The following is a 20,194-nucleotide window of genomic DNA, read 5'->3' on the forward strand; positions in this document are numbered from 1 at the left end:
TTAAAACAATCAAGTACTTACCAGTTTTTTGCCAGTTCTAAGGCACAGTTGCTGTGTACTGTCATATTTTTAACTGCATTCTGTTAGCTATAATAGAATTTTAAAACTTGCCTGTGACAGATTTTATCTCATTTAAATGTACCCTAGGCAGATGATGTCAGTGCTCTCCTTACAGCAGCCATGCCTCCTTCCGCTCTACCTTCATGTTATAAACCTCAAGTGCTCAATGGCATGAGAAGCCCAGGAGCCACTGCAGATGCTCTGTCTTCAGGTCCATCCAGCCCATCAAGCCTTTCTGCAGCCAGCAGTCTTGACAACTTATCTGGGAGTTTTTCTGAACTGTCATCAGTAGTTAGTTCAAGTGGAACAGAGGGTGCTTCCAGTTTGGAGAGAAAGGAAGGTGAGACATTGTATAAAAAGAACTTAACTGGTATCATAAGCCCCATATTTCTCATTTGGAATGCTTGAAAGTACTTTTTAGCCTTAAATACAATTATTAATATCAAATCAATTAACACAGACTATAAGTTTTGCCCTTTGTGGTTTTCTTTACATTATTAATAGAATTCATAATGAAAGTTTTGCCTTTCACATTGAAAGTTGATGAGTCTTATTGTTGCCACCTACTGTTTAAGTATAAATTTTTTAGATGTCAAAATTCAGCTTATCCTGTGTAAGAATGATGAACTTGTTTTCATAAACTTTTTGTAAAGGAACTTACAGCCTGAAAGTAAGAGTTTTGTTGATTTTAAAGATACAATTAAAAATAAAATTTAATGGTGCATGCCTGTAATCTCAGTGGCTCAGGAGGCTGAGGTAGGAGGATCTCGAGTTCAAAGCCAGCCTCAGCAACAGCAAGGTGCTAAGCAACTCAGTGAGATCCTGTCTCTAAATAAAATACAAAATAGGGCTGGGCATGTGGCTTAGTGGTTGAGCGCCCTGAATTCAATTCCTGGTACTAAAAAAAAAAATTTTTAAATAAATAAATAAAATTAAAGTTTAAAACAAAAAGTGAGACTTTTGTTTTGTTTTATGCTTTGTTTTTTGTTTCTTTCTGATAAGTTTTTGGGCAGGCCCAAAATGACTAGAGTTAGGCTCTCACATGGAGGCTTCCAGCCAGCTATATTTAAAGTATATAGTTAAGGCATGAACACACTGATTCAGCGTATGTACTCAAGGTCATAAACATTTCTTGTGAACATGCCTACTTATGCAACCTGTTGGCAGTGTGCCACCTTTGTCTGGCCTGCATATAAAAAAGGCCTATAGAAATGGCTCAGGGGGCTAAATGGAACTGGCTGGGGCAAAATGGGGCTGGAACTAATGGTTAGGGGCTGTTGCTGCCTCCAGATACAAATGTCTTGAGTCTTCCATCTGCCAGGATCTGAGCCTCTACCCAACAAAAGGTCTCATAGATTAACTGTTATGATGTTGAAATTTTATAGGTCTGTCTTAGCAATTTTTAATGTTACATACAGTATTCTATCCTAAGGGACTATATTTTGCTTCATACTTACTTACTCCAAGTAAATAGGAACATCAAAAACCTTTATTGTTATGTACTGTACATTATTATGATGTGAAATTTTGTTCTGCTTTCCCCCTTCCCCAGTTCCAGGAGTAGATTTTAGCATAACTCAATTTGTAAGGAATCTTGGACTTGAGCACCTAATGGATATATTTGAGAGAGAACAGGTAAGTAGATGAATTGTATTGCTTAGTTTAGTGTTTTTGAAAACTTAAGGAAAAATTAGGATATACTTGAAATCCCTTGAGCCTTGTAAACTATTGGGGAGAGAATGGTTTCATTGGGTTTTGGTTTTGAAGTTTTTTTTTGTTGTTTGTTTGTTGCTAGGGATTGAAGCTAGGGCCTTGTGCAGGTTAAGCACATGCTACTACTGAGCTACACTCCTGGCCCCAAGAATATTTTTTGTAGGACTGGAAATCAGTTCCTCTTCTAATTTGGCTTGGTGTTGGAATTTTCCATTTTTCCTATCAGACCATAAAAACTGACTCTCATGTAGTAATAAAATAGCTTTCTTGAATGACAGGTTTATCTTAATCAGTTCTCAAATTAAGTTACCTGTGGATTCTGTTTGTTCAATTCTGTTGTGTCAGTCACCACCTATATTTTGTCAGCTGCTATGGAAAGGTATATAAATATGCCATCTGCACATCTGGATTTTTCTGGGTAGTTCCAATTTAAAGTATTCTGCCAGGATATAGTGACTGATTTTTGTTGTTGTTTTTCAGAAAATATAGTTACTGTAGGCTTGTATCCAAAGAAGCTTTCAATCTTGTTTTGGAACTAGAAGACCATATGAAAAGTTTAAGGTTTTGTGTGGCTTAGATTTAAGAAATTCAAAGAAGGAAAAAATTACCATGAACTGTGGACTATTCAGGGATAGTTTCTTAGAAGGTATATAGATAAAATAGGATTGAATGACTTCAGTTTCATCAAGTGAGAATAATATATTTTAGGTAAAAGGGTTAGTTTGAACAGTGATACATAAGTACTGCTTTAACATAGTCCAAACTCTGGGGAAACTATTGAAGCCATTTTGTAAACAGGTTGGATGTTAAGGAGTGATGGAAAAATATAGTAGAAGAGATGAAATGGGGGCCCAAGTTGTAGCTCAGTTGTAGAGCATTTCCTTAGCATGCCCAGGATCCTCAATTCATGACACAGTATCATAGAGAAGAAATTATATACCTCAGTGTGGTTAATTTGAAGGTACATTCATGACTCAACATTTTTGCTCCAGCTTTTTAGTTAATTTCAGCTTAGTGAAGGATTTATTTTTGTATCAGAGCTATCTAAAATAATTTGAAGCAAATGCATGAATAATTTATTATGAAAATACCAATATAAGATGAATGTCCAACAAATGAATAAGCACTCTATAAATAGTTTCATTCTCTTTTGTAAGATCACTTTGGATGTATTGGTTGACATGGGACACAAGGAGCTAAAGGAGATTGGAATCAATGCTTATGGACATAGACACAAACTAATTAAAGGAGTTGAAAGACTTATCTCTGGGCAACAAGGTATTTCATTTTCATAATTGTTGTTACCAGTTTATTAGTTTACATAAAGGCAGCCTTTGGTATACTAAGTAATAATATAAAAGTTTGTAAGAAGCTGTTTAAACTTTCTCAGCTGCTAAACTTTCTCAGCTCTTTGTGAGCCTAATTAATTAGTAGGCCATTCAGAAATTTGAGGATTTCTTTAGTTCCTGAAAATTGAAGTTAAAATGAGATGATTTGTGAAGTTACTCTAGCTCTTAAATTTTGTGACTCTAAACAACCTGAAACTTAAGTATCTTATATATAATGCCAATATAACAGATAATGACTAGGTAGTAAGCTAGCCTGTGAAATAATATAGTAAGTCTCTCACACAACTAAAATTCAAAGCACTTGAAATAAAAATACTGGAAAATAATGTTACATCTAAGGAAATTAAATGAAACAAAGTTGGATGATATTTTTATTTCTCATTTATGTTAGTAATTAAGGAAAAGGCAAGTTGCATTCACTCAACAGGTATTAACACTTCCTATTTACCAGATCTGGTTATTAAAAGGTGTATTGTTTTAGGTGTTAAAAACCACATTTTAGTTTCATTGTTAAACTGGAGGGAGTTTATGCTGAGGCCAGAAGCATCCTATAATTGAAGTTCTGGCCATATAACTGCTGCACTGTTGGTAAAGGAAGTAATAGGGGGAAAAATGTGTTCCAGACAAAGAAGAAAAGGATTTTCTAAAGTATTCCCACAAAACTCTTAACAACTTATCTGATCAAAAATTAGTAATCTGAATGCAGTGTGGTAGTGTGGTATCCTGGAAAAAAAAAACGACATTGGTAGGAAAACTAGTGAAATCCGAATGAAGTCTGACACTTGTACTATGGTTACATGAAGTGGTATAAAACCAATGGGAAAGATGGGTAAAGGATACAGCCGTCCTATCAAGTATATATTCCAAAATTTAAAAGTTGTTAAAAATGGTAGTAAGCTAAGGTGGGTGCTGCAGTATATGCCTGTAACCCTGGCTATTCAGGAGGCTAAGGAAAGGGGATCACAAGTTTAAGGTCAACCTTAGCTCCAGACCTTGTCTAAAAAAATTTTATAAAAATTAGTAGTAAAGGCTGGGGCTGTAGCTCAGTGGCAGAGCTCTTGCCTTCCATGTGGGAGGCACTGGGTTCAATCCTCAGCACCACATTAAAAAAATACACAAATAAAGGCATGCTGTGCATCTACAGCTATTAAAAAAAAAAAAAAATTTTTTTTTTTTTTTAATCAATAGTAAGCATCAAATTATTCAGTTGCTTATTTTTGGTTGGTGTTGTTTTACTGGCTTTTTTTTTTTTTTTTTTTTTGTCTTCAAATTTCATTTCATAGGTCTTAACCCATATTTAACTTTGAACAACTCTGGTAGTGGAACAATTCTCATAGATCTGTCTCCTGATGATAAAGAGTTTCAGTCTGTGGAGGAAGAGGTATGTTCATATTCCTTAAATAAATGGAAAAGATAGCTCAGTCACATATATTGTTAGTTCTGTTTGCTAAATTGCCTGGAGGTTTCCAGACCTATTTGGACATACAGTATGGTTTTGAAAATCATTCCTCTTTTTGCCACCTGGAAAGCTGAAAATAAGCATTTAAGATTTAAGGCCCATTCCCACCATAAAGTTCAATTCCAGTTACTTGATTCAGCACTACAGTTGATACTGACACAAAATTCTGTTGGATAAGAGTTTTCTTTCATTTGAAAGAAAATGCTAACATTCTGTCCTTTAATTAGAACAATTACAAAGCCTAGAGACTCAGACAAAGCCCAGAACAAGTAGATACTGTTTATCCAGGAAAATTTTCTTCTAGTGTTCCTTCCAAAGATCTTTAGAATCTACTGAAATCTTTGAACATTGTCCTCCTTACACTTTGAGTAACACATGCTTTATGTGTATGAATTGAGCACAAAGATACAAAGTTTAAAGATATTTAATTCTAAAACTCAAGAAACTTCAACTGTCAGTGAAATACATATTGTGCTTTATTAGGATAAAATCAGAGCAAAACATTTTGCTTTTTGTATGCTTTTATATGTTTAATTCACCTTGCATTTTCTTTTTCTTTGATTTTACATAATTTTCACCTGTAAATATAGTTTTTAGGATGATTGGTTAATAGTTACTTCCTATCTTGTATTCTCAAAAGTAAAATCAGATGAATCAAGTTGCATGTTTCCCAAATCAAAAAAGACATAAAGGCTAACACATGGGCTGGGGATGTGGCTCAAGCGGTAGCGCGCCCGCCTGGCATGCGTGCAGCCTGGGTTCGATCCTCAGCACCACATACAAACAAAGATGTTGTGTCCGCTGAAAACTAAAAAATCTCTCTCTCTCTCTCTCTCCCTCCCTCCCTCCCTCTCTCTCTCTCTTTCTTTCTCTCTCTCTCTTTAAAAAAAAAAAAAAAAGGCTAACACATTTATTTTTCCATCAGATGCAAAGTACAGTTCGAGAACACAGAGATGGTGGTCATGCAGGTGGCATCTTCAACAGATACAATATTCTCAAGGTAATAAATTAGTGAAAATAGAGTTTCCTGGGACCATAGTTTCCAAAACCTTAAACATCAAGTAACTGGTAAGAATATAATGATCTATCTAGCCTAATAGTTCTTTGACATGGCATCGAGGATTATTATGGGGAAGACTATATCCTTGGAAAGTAAAGATCCTCAAAGTCCTTCTACTATTTTTAATAGCCCAATAATAATTCATTTCTTTTTGAACATAATGAAGTTAAAGAGTTAAGTTAGGATAATGATAAATCCAGTAGGTTCAAGACTATATTAGATAGCTTTTTATCACTGTGACCGAAATACCCAACAATAACAATTTAAAGGAAGAAAGATTTATTTTGCTTTACAGTTTTAGAAGTTTCAGTTTATAGTTGGCTGGTTCCATTGCTCTGGACCTGAGGAAAGGCAGAATACCATGGCAAAAGGATGTGGCAGAGGAAAGCTGCTCAGCTCATGGCAGCCAGGAAGCAAAGAAGAGAAACACTGGGGTTCATTCCAGATCCAAACTTTATTAAAAGGACTTTAAATATATGGAGTACTATTAATGTATTTTATTGTAAGAAAGCTGAATTTTTGTGTGGTTTATGACAAAGTCTCCACTTTCATAGTAATAATAGACTGCTGTTGTTATGGTGGTATGTAGCCATGTTAATTGAAATCAGTTAAGACAATAAGACTCTCTTAACTGATTTCAATTACTCTTCTCAGGACCTTTTCCAGTGTTGTTGTACTTTCCTTTAGTTATAGCAATCAAGAACTGCATACACCACTTGAGATGCATCATAATTTTGTACTAACTACATTGATATATTTTTAACAGTAATTGTAAAAATTGGACTTAAGGCTAGAATATCTGGCAAATGTATTCCTAATACATAAGTTTAAAATTCAGTGATTTGTATCAACTAATATACTATTATAATATTAGATTGATATTTTTGAGATAGGGAATGTATATTGAATATTTTTAGTTTGCTGTGGTCATACTATCAGAAATCTGATGATTTAGAACACATTATGGAAGTAAGGGATCATAGTTATGTGTAGAGGTTTTGTTAAACATATTTGATTTCTAAAGTACTATATTTGGATTTGAGAAAGATGTTTTCCTCCTTTTATAAAGGTATTTTAGTGAAATACTTAAATTTTTTTCAGTGATAAAATGGTTTATTTTTATTCCTTTTTTATACATAAATAAGATCTGGCTTTGCCAGTTAGGGTCCTTGATTATGGCTGTGGCAATATTTTGAATTGTGTTGAGCCAAACTAGAACTCATCAGCTCCCGGGTATGCTCTAGGGACCACCAGGGGGCTGTATCATCTTTAAAACAGCTAAAACAACAACACTAGGATTGTGAGTTTTGACCAACAAATGAGACCTGCATTCATCTTTAAATCTTTTCCAGACAAAAATTTTTGAAATTGGAAGATAAAAGGAGGAATAGGAGTGTGTGTTTGCATTTTAAGAATGTTTTTTTTGTGTGTGACTACTTCAAATATTTTTTTTTTTTTATTAAAAACAGACTTAGTGGGCACTTTGAGCCGGATACAGTAGGGGGAAAAAAGATCACTGTTCTCTTCCTAATACATTATAGAACTCAGCATGTTTGATTTAGATGCATTTTTAAAACAATTTTGGGGGCTGGGGTTGTGGCTCAGTGGTACAGTACTTCCCTAGCATGTGTGAAGCACTGGGTTCAATTCTCAGCACCACATGTAAATAAATAAAGGTCCATTGACAACAAAAAAATATATATATTTAAAAATATTTGGTAATTATTTTTTATTTTAGCAATAATTTGAAATTTAGATAATTTTAAAATTGAAGTTTTTTTTAAATATTTTATGCTTTAGTTGTAGATGGACACAATACGTTTTTTTATTTATTTGTTTGTTTGTTTGTTTATTGTGATGCTTAGGATTGAACCCAGTGCCTCATATGCATGAGGTAAGTGCTCCACCACTAAGCCACAGCCCCAACCCAAAGTTGGGATATTTTAATCAGTTAACAGTATTCTTGATCCCTTCATGTATGGCCATGTGTATGTAGCCTTTTTCTCTTTGAAGTTGTTGATTTTTAAAATAAAGCTATACTCCCAGCTTTATGGTTAAGACATAATAATTTTAGTTGACTAATATATATATTACATTTTAGAAAGAAGTTGTGCCTCCCTTTTGGCTAAATATATGGCCCAACTTTTGGTTAAGATAAAGAAGTAGGGGCTTGGGGTTGTGGCTCAGAGGTAGAGTGCTCGCCTAGCATGCACAAGGCACTGGGTTCGATCCTCAGCACCACATAAATGTAAAATAAAGATGTTGCATCCACCTAAAAAAAAAAAACTTAAGAATAAATATTAAAAAAAAAAAGATGAAGAAGTAGGTAGTTACTAAGACCTAAAGATTTTATTTTTCTGGTTTATTTTTTATAGATTCAGAAAGTTTGTAATAAGAAACTGTGGGAACGATACACTCACCGGAGAAAAGAAGTTTCTGAAGAAAACCACAATCATGCAAATGAAAGAATGCTATTTCATGGTAAGATTACTTTCCCCCAACCCTACTACAGTGCTCCTCCACATTAGTATAGGTTTTGTCAGATACAAAATAATAATGCATCTATATTCTACCTGTCATTTTTATAAATACACCCAATATTTCTCTAACTTGTATACTTACATTTATGTCAAGTTGTTTTGAATTGGTATATTTTATAATGGATTGTTTATAAATAAGATTACATGATGGAAAAACAGAAATAGGAATGTCAACTATTCATGGTTGGTCCCCCCCCCCCCTTTATGTAATGAGTTTTGCCTAATATCACACTGGGAATAGATTTTACGCTTTTAACTACTTGATGGAATTAAAATAAAGCCTGGAATCACCTGTAAAGAACGTGTGCTGCATCCTCTCTGAGTTAATTTGTCTGTATTTCTGTCAAGTGGAATTTAACATTTTACTGTCCCTTGATAAAAAGGGGTATTGATTTTGATTAATCACTTACCTCTGTTAGTTTAGGTTTTCCCACCCCCATCCTCCCTCCACTCCCTGGTCTGGTTCCCACAACTTCCTCTGGCTGCAGCCCTTTTCTTGACATACAAAGGAAAAAGTGCTGCGTTTATAGATGAATATAAATCTTGTGTAGCAGATGATGGAAGACAGGACAAGAGGTGTAAAGAAGAGAATATGACACAGACTCCTTAGGCCACTTTTGATATCTAGAAAAAATGCAGATAGTAGGCAACATTGTAAAACTTTTTGCATTCAGCTTGCTATACTAGATGAATTATGAGACTTCATTCTGGATTTGCATGAATTTGGGAACTGGAATCTAATAACTCTTGCATTGATATTTCAGGTAATCTGTTTTTTAGTAAATCTGTCCTTTGGCATCTTAACCACTCACCCTATTGAAAACACTAATTGACATTAGGATTTCTTTATTCTAAAATAAAAGCCTGGAAATCACCTATAAAAAAATGTATGCATCCTATTCTGAGTAATTTATCTGTATTTCTGTTATGTGAAATTCAGTGTGTTTCTTTGTCCCTTGACAAACAAGGGGCGCTGATTTTGATTAATCACTAGTTTGATTGAAACAGCTGACAGTTAACTTTTTACTCCTTTTTGTTTTAGCTTTATTGTGCTAGTACTATGTCGTTACATGTTTAAGGATCTACCTTCTAGGGTTATGTGTATGTATGGCTTAGAGGCAGAGCACTTGGCTAGTATATGTAAGGCCCTGGCACCAAAAAATAATAATAATAGTTAATTAATTAGAAATTTCTAAGAGGACTTAGCTTTTTCTAAGATAAATTTTCAAATTGTTGTTACCAATTTATGTGTATTTCAGGGTCTCCCTTTGTGAATGCAATTATCCATAAAGGCTTTGATGAAAGGCATGCGTATATAGGTGGCATGTTTGGAGCTGGGATTTATTTTGCTGAAAACTCTTCCAAAAGCAATCAGTATGTATATGGAATTGGAGGAGGTACTGGATGTCCAGTTCACAAAGATAGATCTTGTTACATTTGCCACAGGTAAGAGTCTCACTTGTTGTCATTTATTTTGATAAGAATCAGATAAGAACTGATTACATATTTGGAAAGTTTAGGGGACAAGGCATTATGTCTGACAACTTTAGGTATCTACACGAGATGTATTTTACATTGTTTTGGCCTTCTCACCAATTATAATAATTGATATTACTAAATGACCTGTACAGGCCAAGCATGATTCTCAGCAGTTGACCTGTTTAACTCATTTACTCATTAGAACACCTGATGTTCTAATAATAAAAAATAATAAAAGAATACTGAGTAGAAAATAATATTGGGAGACTGAGACAGGAAGATCACAAGTTTGGGACTAGTCTAAGCAACTTAGACCTTGTCTCAAAATAAGATTGTTAAAAAGGGTTGGGGATGTAACTTAATGGTAGAGTACTTATTTAGTATGTTCAAGGCCCTGGATTCAATCCCAGTACTAAAAAATAAAAAGAAAAGAACTTTGGGTACGAAAGAGACTTTATCATATATATACTTATATATAAGTATATATATGATAAAGTCTCTATCATATATATTTTATACATATACATATTTACATATATATATATATATACACACACACACACACATACATACACACACACATATGTGCATATTTTTTTAAATTTATTTTTTTATGGTGCTGAGGATCAAACCCAGTGCCTCGCATGTGCCAGGCACACTCTACCACTGAGCTACAACCCCAGTCCTATATATTTATTTTTTATTACAGACTTTGGACTCTAAAAATTTAGTAGTGGGGGCTAGGATGTAGCTTAGTGGTAGAGCTCTTGCCTAGCATGCACAGGCCCTTGGTTTGATTCCCAGCACTGCAAATAATAATGTAATATTCACATGTTAGATGGCATTACTTGGCAAGTTCAATCATTTTTTGTAATGCTTGAAGGAGTCTCCTTTCCACTATAATATGATCCTGGATCCCCAGTTAATAATATTGCTACTGGAAGAGAGATAATTAAAACTCACTTGAATTTCACCATACACACTTTGTAATCCCAGCCATTCGGGAGGCTGAGGCAGGATAGTCACAGATTTGAGGCCAGCCTGGGTAATTTAGCAAGACCATATTTCAAAATTAAAAAATAAAAAGGGATGGGGATATCATTCGGTGGTAGGGTGCTTGATTCAAACCCCAGTAATGCAAAATTACACCAAGGTGAAAAGCTGCAGTCCTGGAGAGAACAAGCTAGTGGTAGTATATTTGTTTTATTCTTGTTGTTATTTTCCCCCTAAATGTACAGAGGGATTCATGTTCATGACCTCCCACCCCTTCTATTTTAGATCATAAATTGGACTGTTTAGGAAACTTGTAATTTCCCAGGATCCTATAAGCTGAATGCTGTTTTTACTTGTTATATATAGTCTGGAGGCTAAATAGTTCTGATTGCTAGTAGTAAGCAATGTTGTAGTACATCACCATTTAAAATGTTTGATTGTCTGGAAATAAATGTATCCCAAAAGCAATAAAGTGAATAAACTAGATTTGTGGCCAAAACTCAAAAAAACTAAGTTGAGTAAGAAAAGCAATACACAAGCTGGGCACAGTGGCACATGCCTGCAACTTAGCAGGACCATGTCTCAAAATAAAAAATTTGTGTTTTTACTGGAATAAAGATAAAATGGTAGTTACTCCATTTTTCAGTCTTGTAGTTAAAATAAGAATTAACTAAATGGACAGATTTCTTTCACTAGTAAGAGCAGTAGAAGTTGGGACAGTGGCACACACCTGTAATCCCAGCATCTCAGGAGGCTGAGGCAGCAACTTAATGAAGCCCTAACCAACTTAGTGAATTTCTGTCTCAAAATAAAAAATTAAATGGGCTGGGATGTAGTTCAGTGTTCAGGTGCCTCTGGGTTCAATACCCAGTACCAAAAAAAAAAAAGGAAAAAGAGTAGTAGAAGGTAATTTTACAAAGTTCTTTTGAAGATAAAATGATAAAAACAGGTATTTAGCAGTTGGGATGTAGCTCAGTGGTAAAACTCTTGCCTACCTGTCTCAAGGACCTGAGTTCTATCCATAGCAGAGCAAAGCAAACAGTTGTGTTTATATGTAAATGGATTTTTTTAGTATAGACACACATACAAAAAAAATTGTTATGTTGGTGTATGAATTTTGTCTCCAGGCTGATCTTTTCCTTTTTATGTTATAGGCAGCTGCTCTTTTGTCGGGTAACCTTGGGAAAGTCTTTTCTGCAGTTCAGTGCAATGAAGATGGCACACTCTCCTCCAGGTCATCACTCAGTCACTGGTCGGCCCAGTGTAAATGGCCTAGCATTAGCTGAATATGTCATTTATAGAGGAGAACAGGTAATTCCATTTTATTTGTTATCTTCAAAAGTGTGACTTTTCAACTTCTTACTAATCTCTTAATCTTACCATCTCTTATATTGACAAAACATACTTCTTTGAGAACTAGATTTTTTTGAAATTTTTATTTGGGAATAATTACAGGCTTGAGAAGTTACAAATAAGAACTAACTACTGTGTTTTTTCTTTCTAACCAAAATTCTGCTTTCAATAAGTTAAATCTAGGGCTGGACATATAGCTCAATTGGTAGAGTGCTTACCTTGTATGTGCAAGGCCCTGGATTCAATCCCCAGACCCACACACACACACAAAAAAAAAATCTATCTGTAGCTCAGAAGTATATAATTTTTTTCCTGCTCTGAGTGAAAACTTGTTCTAGAACAGCATTCTCAGTAGGGGATAGGTATTGGAATCACTTCAGTTAATAAAAACAAGCATGTAGTTAATATTAACTTAGACCTGCTGATTGAGAATTTAAGGGATGATTAACTGGAGTTAAGGTTAGGATGTTTTGAGAAAGGGCCCTAGATGATTCTGATCTATAAGGCTAATTTAGGACCTCCTCCCTAAAGATTAGGAATCCTTAAGGAAGTTCTCTTTATCTTTCAAAAAGTTTTGTTTATCTATATTTGAATTAATCTTTCTCTTCTAGGCTTATCCTGAATATTTAATTACCTACCAGATTGTGAGGCCTGAAGGTATGGTTGATGGATAAATAGTTGTTTGAGGAAGGAAACTAATTCCCCTAAACCTAAAATCACCGAAGCAGCTGGTGGCCTCTTAAGTTTTTCTCCTTTGCTGGAAAAATTCATCTTGCTTCCAGACCTATGGCAAAAGGATAAAAAATGTGAAAGAAATTTAACATTCTGACTTGATAAAGCTTTAATAATGTACAGTGTTTTCTAAATATTTCCTGTTTTTCAGCACTTTAACAGATGTCATTCCAGTTTAAACTGGGTTTGTCTGTACCGAATTATAAACAGTTAACTTGAACCTTTTATACGTCATGCATTGATTCTAACAGAAACTGTAATGCCCTCAACAGAACTCATTTTACTAATACAGTACTGTGTTCTTTAAAACACAGCATTTACACTGAATACAATTTCATTTGTAAAACTGTAAATAAGAGCTTTTGTACTAGCCCAATATTTATTTACATTGCTTTGTAATATAAATCTACTGTTTTAGAACTACAGCGGTTTACAAAATTTTTCATATGTATTGCTCATCTGTACTTCATCTTGCATTATACTGATTGAGTGATCTTTATATTTGATTCCAGAGGCTATGTTGAGTTGTTAGTAGAAACTTAGTTGGCAAAGATTAATTTATCAGATTTAATTTACTGATGAAAGCATTTCTCTCTCATTAGAAATCTTTCTCATTTAAGAACATTATGAATACTCTGGGGATTTAATTTGTGATGCCTTTGTATGTATTAGACACACATTCCAAAGAGCTCTTAACTATGATAGGTCCTGGTTATTAAAGAAGCTTCTTTTCTGGCCTCAAACTCTAGGTTTTACTTAGGAAATTTTTCCAGTGTCATTCTGTGACAATTAGAGCAAATGCTTCTGTTTTTGTAGAGAGGTTAAATCTTAACTTTTGAACAATTATGGTATTCTTTTCATGGAATGTAAATAGGAAATTAAATTTCAGAGTTGGAAAAAAGTAATCCTGGATAATTGCCTGATTGGTTCTAATTACCTTAAATCTAAAGGGAGGAGGATAGCAAATAGGAGTGGGTAATTTTTTTATCCTAAGTGTTGTTTGTTTATGCTCTTTTTTTTTTAATCTTATTGTTATATTTATAGCCAATCTATACATCATGGGTAAACTGAACCCAGAACCATGAATGTAAATGTCTCAGTCTTTCCTTGGCCCCTGAATGGGCAAGTGCATTGAGACAGGTACTTTCTGATCCTGGGTTGCCTCTGTATAACACAGTGCTTAATTGGAAATATGCTTTCATTTGTGCACCACGTGGTGACCAAACTTGTGTCCAGTTTGGCAGCTGTGGAGGGAATTGCTATTCCATAAAATGCCATTCCTATTTTCAGAAGTGAAATTATCTTTTCTACAAAGCATACTTGGGCATCCTGGTATAGAAACATGCATAATGGCTTGGCATTCTATTTTACCTGTTCTAGCTCCCTCAGAAGTCAAGGAAAGATTTTTATCCACCTAAGCCCTTATCAATGAGGACGTTCCACTTCACTCTCTGTGTCAATTCACCTTTGTTTTACATTTTATTCAGTCTCTAAATTAACTGGCCTTTGCAGTAACCTGTATATAAAGTGCTAGAAAGTCATGTTTCTTGTTCTGAATAAGAGTCAAAGTAAATGCATTTGTGGAGTCATCTCTATGATATAAATTGTGATCATTAGTTAAGAGGTCAAATCTTGACCTTGAAATGCTTTTATACAGCTCTCTACTAATTGCAAATATGATCCTAAAGTCATTTCTAAGAATACAAATGGAGTATGCCAAATTTTCTATACATTTTTCAGGTTCTCTAGGCCTCTAGGTTTTATAATTAGAGAATAATAAGATGAATTAATGGATTTATATTTACATATCTTGTTATCAACATTTAGGCCATATCACTCACCCTTTGAGTAATTTTGGATTTGTGTGTCATGTAAACCATTGTGGTCTATAAGTTTACAATATTGTGAACTGTGTTATTTCATCTAATCCATTGCTTACTTAGTGTGTTTTTCCATGAATGATTATATTGTGGTTAATATGTTAGCATGGCAATATTTTCAGGTAGCTTTTTGTTTATTGGGAGATTGGGATTTGGGGGGAATTTTTTAGTGCTTTGCATGAAATATCTTACTTTTAAAATGATGGAATTGCTTTCTCTTTTTTCTTGTGATTTTTTTTTAAGTGAGATTTAATTTTTTTGTGTGAGTAGTAATATTATACCCATCTTGAGTGTCTTGTACTGTATCACATTCCATACCCCCTCATTTAATTCTTAATAAACTGTTCACTTGTTTTACTGGGTAGCATGTTAATTACTGGTGTAGTATAAACGTGTTGAATGGTCTTTGAGAAAATGGATTGAGATTATAACAACCACAAATAGAAATCAACGTGTAGTTCTAAGTAATAGTGATGAAGAGTACAGTTTAAAGTCTAAAATATTGAATGTTGTGGCCATGTGTACTCAGATACATTAAGATTAAAATAGCTATGGGCTGGGGTATAGCTCATTGGTAGAGCACTTGCCTAGCATGTGCAAGACCCTGAGTTTAATGCGGAAGACCACCCGGAAAAAAATTTAAAAAAAAATAGCTGTAAGATGCTTTTAGACATTTAGACCATCCAACACAACTTTCAGTTAAACCTTAAAACTCATTCCTGGAAATCAGTCTTTTTAACTTATAAAAAGGAATATATTTTTCTTTTCTATGCCATATAAAAACATTACTGATAAGCTTCTAAATCTCGAAGTTAGTGGTATTTTTTTTTCTCTTAAAAGAAAGTATAATAGTGTTATGTATTTTATATTTCAATATGCTAAGTGACCGTGTGTGTGATCAATTCTTTACTGACCATAATAAGAAAATGATGGTGCAAATAATTCTTAAGTCTGGCTTTGAAATACATTTCAGCAGCTTTATCTTTTATCTTCCTGCTTCATTTAAGATAATATTGAAATGTTTACTATTTCCTAAGCGTGCATGCCAATGTATGATGTGATCCAATTGTTTGCAGGTTAATGAAGCAAGAAAACATGCAAATAAATTTCCCAAAGCTCTTATGATTAGTACTCCTGACTGTGCCTTTACCTACTGTCCTGTCCTATTAGAGGACTAGAGTGACAGAGGAAGCAAGTAGGAGAAATAGTACTAAGCAACTAGGAGAACTGTCAGATTTCTATAAAGTTAGATTGTAACATGGCCTTTTTCTGTCTTCTGAGTTATGCTTCCTAGAACAGGCAGGCTGTGACCTAAAATAATTATACTCTACTTAAGAAGTTTTTTTGTTCACAGTACAAGACACCATTATTAGAAATGTCTTTGTCACTCATTCACTTCGTCATCCACTCACAGTCTTCCTCCCCATGACACAGATATACCCAGCTCCCAAAATAGCCAACATAATGTTGATCATTGCTATACAAAAGTGTGGTCTGCCTATGGCTATGGGTCTGCAAACTCTTTATTACCTGCCCTTGGAGAGAGACGAATATAAAAAGTAAAGACAGGGCTGGGGGTGTAGCTCAGTGTAGTACACAATGAAAGCTCTGAGTTTGATCCTCAACATCACAAAAAAAGCGGGGAGGAAATAAACTTTTTAAACAACTTGATGTTCCTGCAATATATTTATTTAATATTTTCAAAAATATTGGTCTGTAGCAGATAAGAAATTAAGAAAAAAATTCTTCGCAAATCATTTGAAAGGTTTCACAACGCTATCTGTTTTGTATATCAATGGAACTAACACCTAGCAGTCTGGCATATAGTACCTCAGTAAATTTTTTGTTGAGTGAGTGAACAAATAGTGATTAAGTGATTGGTTGGTCAGATGGATCTGAATTTGAATTCCTACTCCTTGCCAACTGTGCAATCTTGATCTCAAATAAATTACATAATCTTTATAAGTTTGATTGTGCTTATTACCTCAGGGTTATTTCGAGAACTAAATGATCATTCATATATACCACTAAGCTTTGTACTTGGCAGTTAACTATTTATCATACTTAACATTTCACTGAACACTCAGGACTAGGCTTCAGTTTTCCCAGTTGTCAGGAATTTTAAAACTTTTAACCACTAGTCCCTTTGTTCTAAAGAAATCTTAAGAGGGCCAAATATAAATCCCTAGTTGCTGAGAACCTGACAACCTGGTTGGACAAGGAAAACATACCCAAACCCAAGCTGCATGTCTTCCTAGAGTAAAAACAAGCCCCACAGACACTGTCATCCAAAATTCACAGCAGTTCGTTTGGAACACAAGTCAATAGACTCAATATTGGAAGATTGGCATCCCACAAAGTAGCATAATAACTATGGAATAATAATTTTTAATATTTTGTTGTAGGTGGACACAATACATTCATTTTATTTATATGTGGTGCTGAGGATTGAGTCCAGCACCTCACATGTGCTAGATAAGCGCTCCACTGCTGAGCTACAACTCCAGTCCCAGAATAGTAATGTTTTTAAGTGATGGTGGGCCAGGGTAAAAGAAGGAATAGGAACCATTAGACCAGGTATGGTGGCAAACACCTGTAATTCCAGCTACTTGAGAGACTGAGGCAGGAGGACTGCAAATTTAAGGACAGCCTGGATGACTAAATAAGACCTTGTCTCAAAAAATTAAAAGGGATATAGCTCAGTGGTAAAGTGCCCCTGTGTTTAATCCCCAGCACTACAAGGGAAAAAAGAAAAGAAAGACAAGTAGAAAAAATGAACACAAAAATTGCATTTTAAGGAAATAAAATAGATAAGATAATCAAGAAAAATAAATTTACGATGTAAAATATTAAAATGGGTTGGGCTTTGTGGCACACTCTTGTAATCCCAATGGCTTGGGAGGCTGAGGCAGGAGGATCACAGGTTCAGCACCAGTTTAGGAAATCTAGCAAGACCCTATCTCTGTAACCACAAGTATAGAGAAAATTTTTTAAAGAACTTTGAAGGATTTTGCTCTGCTCTGTGCCAATAAATTTGGAAATGTACCTTAGATAAATCCTAGGGTAGTATTTTAGTAAAGCATAAATTATCAGAACCCCAGAAAAGAGCAAAATAAACCAGATGCCAAGGAAGAAACAGAGAGATGCTATCAAAAAATGGTCCCAAACAATTCCTGGAAGAGTTACATAAGTAAATTCTGACAGCCCATTAAGTAATGAGCAGATAGTTTCAATGTTCAACTGTTCTAGAGTGGAAAAAAACAAGTTCCAATTTTGGCAGGGTGAGGGTACTGGGGATTGAACTCAGAGCACTCAACCATTGAGCCACATCCCCAGCCTTCTTTCCTATTTTATTTAGAGATAGGCTCTCACTGAGTTATTTAGCACCTTGCTTTTGCTGAGGCTGGCTTTGAACTTGCGATCCTCCTGCCTCAGGCTCCTGAGCCACAAGCCTCCAATTTTCAAAGTACAGCAATAGGGTAATACTAAAAGAATGGCTGTTAATGCACAATTCTTTAAAATACCTGCAAACAAAATCTAGTAGAACAACACCAGCAGGAAGAGAAACCACAAATGAGCATAATAGAATTGGGAAATGATGGAAGTGTTAAGCCTCTTTTTAAATTTGTTTTTGTGGTACTGGAGATTGAACCTAGGACTTCCTGCTTGATAAGGTAAACACTCTATCATAGAGTTATATCTCCAACCCTTACAACTGCTTCTTATTTGTAAGTAGAAAGGCTACTATACTTGGCAGTTAACTATTTATCATACTTAACATTTCACTGAACACTCAGGACTAGGTTTCAGTTTTCCCAGTTGTCAGGAATTTTAAAACTTTTAACCACTAGTCCTTTTGTTCTAATGAAATCTTAAGAGGGCCAAATATCAATCTTTTTTTAATTAACTTTATACTCACCCATCTTATGAATATTTTTGGTGTTCCCACAGTTTTTCATTATTTTTTTTAAAAAATACTTGTGCTCAATGGTGCATACCTATAACCCCAGCAACTCAATAAGCTGAGGCAGGAAGATTATGAGTTCAAAGCCAGCCTCAGCAACTTAGTGAAGCCCTAAGCAACTTAGTGAGACCTGTCTCAAAACACAAAAAGGGCTGGGGATGTGGTTGTATGGTTAAGTGCCCCTAGGTTCAATCCCTGGTACCAAAACAGGTTGATAGACCAGTGGTACAGAATAGAGGACACAGAGGCTAACCCACAAAATTACAACTATCTTATATTAGACAAAGGTGCCAAAAGCATGTACTGGAGAAAGGATAGTATCTTCAACAAAGGGTGCTGGGAAAACTGGAAATCCATATGCAACAAAATGAAACTGAATCCATATCTCTCACCATGCACAAAAGTTAACTCAAAATGGATCAAGGACCTAGGAATTTACCAGAGACTCTGCATCTAATAGAAGAAAGAGTAGGCCCTAATCTTCATGTGGGATTAGGCCCCAACTTCCTTAATAAGACTCCTATAGCATAAGAATTAAAACCAAGGATCAACAAATGGGATGGATTCAAACTAAAAAGTTTCTTAGCAAAAGAAATAATCTGTGAGGTGAATAGAGAGCCTACATCCTGGGAATAAATTTTTACCCCTCACACATCAGATAGAGCTCTAATCTCTAGGGTATATAAAGAGCTCAACAAGATAAGCACCAAAAAAACAAATAATCCAATCAATAAATGGGCCAAGGACCTGAACAGACATTCTCAGAAGAGGATATACAATTGGGCTGGGGATGTGGCTCAAGTGGTAGCACGCTCGCCTGGCATGCGTGCAGCCCGGGTTCAATCCTCAGCACCACATACAAACAAAGATGTTGTGTCCACCGAAAAAACTAAAAACTAAATATTAAATTTAAAAAAAAGAGGATATACAATCAATCAACAAATATACAAAAAAAAATGCTCATCATCTCTAGCAATCAGAGAAAGATACCATCTCACCCCAGTAAGAATGGCAGCCATTATGAAGACAACAACAGGTGTTGGCGAGGATGCGGGGGTGGGGGGGGAGGTACACTCATACACTGCTGGTGGGACTGCAAATTAGTGCAGCCAATATGGAAAAAAGTATGGAGATTGCTTGGTAAGCTGGGAATGGAACCACCATTTGACCCAGCTATTCCTCTTCTCAGACTATACCCAAAGGACCTAAAAACAGCATACTACAGGGACACAGCCACATCAATGTTTATAGCAGCACACTTCACAATAGCTAAACTGTGGAGCCAACCTAGATGTCCTTCAGTGGATGAATGGATTAAAAAATATATGGCATTTATACACAATGGAATATCACTCTGCACTAAAAAAGAATAAGATCATGGCATTTGCAGGGAAATGGATGACATTAGAGAAGATTATGCTAAGTGAAGTTAGCCAATCCCAAAAAAACAAATGCCGAATGTTTTCTCTGATATAAGCGGGGTGACTCAAAGTGGGGTAGGGAGAGAGAGCATGGGTGGAAAATTACCTCTAGATAGGGAATAGGGGTGGGAGGGAAAGGTAGGGAGAAGGGGAATAGCAAGGATAGTGGAAGGAGACATTATACAAAATTC

At 35.1% G+C, this 20,194-nt stretch overlaps 1 protein-coding gene across 1 annotated transcript in view; it reads left to right on the top strand.

Moving 5' to 3' along the window:
* The window catches only part of Tnks2 (tankyrase 2), a 60,812-nt gene extending 45,837 nt beyond the window's left edge, over nucleotides 1–14,975 (top strand). The window contains exons 19-27 of the mRNA XM_046449951.2: nucleotides 148–400; nucleotides 1,613–1,695; nucleotides 2,931–3,051; nucleotides 4,406–4,503; nucleotides 5,507–5,581; nucleotides 8,017–8,122; nucleotides 9,441–9,627; nucleotides 11,808–11,964; nucleotides 12,618–14,975. Of these exons, the coding sequence (XP_046305907.1) occupies nucleotides 148–400; nucleotides 1,613–1,695; nucleotides 2,931–3,051; nucleotides 4,406–4,503; nucleotides 5,507–5,581; nucleotides 8,017–8,122; nucleotides 9,441–9,627; nucleotides 11,808–11,964; nucleotides 12,618–12,680 (1,143 nt within the window). The 3' untranslated portion in view covers nucleotides 12,681–14,975. The remainder of the gene's footprint in view (nucleotides 1–147; nucleotides 401–1,612; nucleotides 1,696–2,930; nucleotides 3,052–4,405; nucleotides 4,504–5,506; nucleotides 5,582–8,016; nucleotides 8,123–9,440; nucleotides 9,628–11,807; nucleotides 11,965–12,617) is intronic.
* The last annotated feature ends 5,219 nt before the right edge of the window (nucleotides 14,976–20,194 follow it).

This window comes from Marmota monax, unplaced genomic scaffold (genome assembly GCF_021218885.2).
Source record: "Marmota monax isolate L192 unplaced genomic scaffold, Marmota_monax_Labrador192_F-V1.1 WCK01_AAM20220418_F8-fsc00004, whole genome shotgun sequence".
Taxonomy (NCBI): Eukaryota; Metazoa; Chordata; class Mammalia; order Rodentia; family Sciuridae; genus Marmota; species Marmota monax.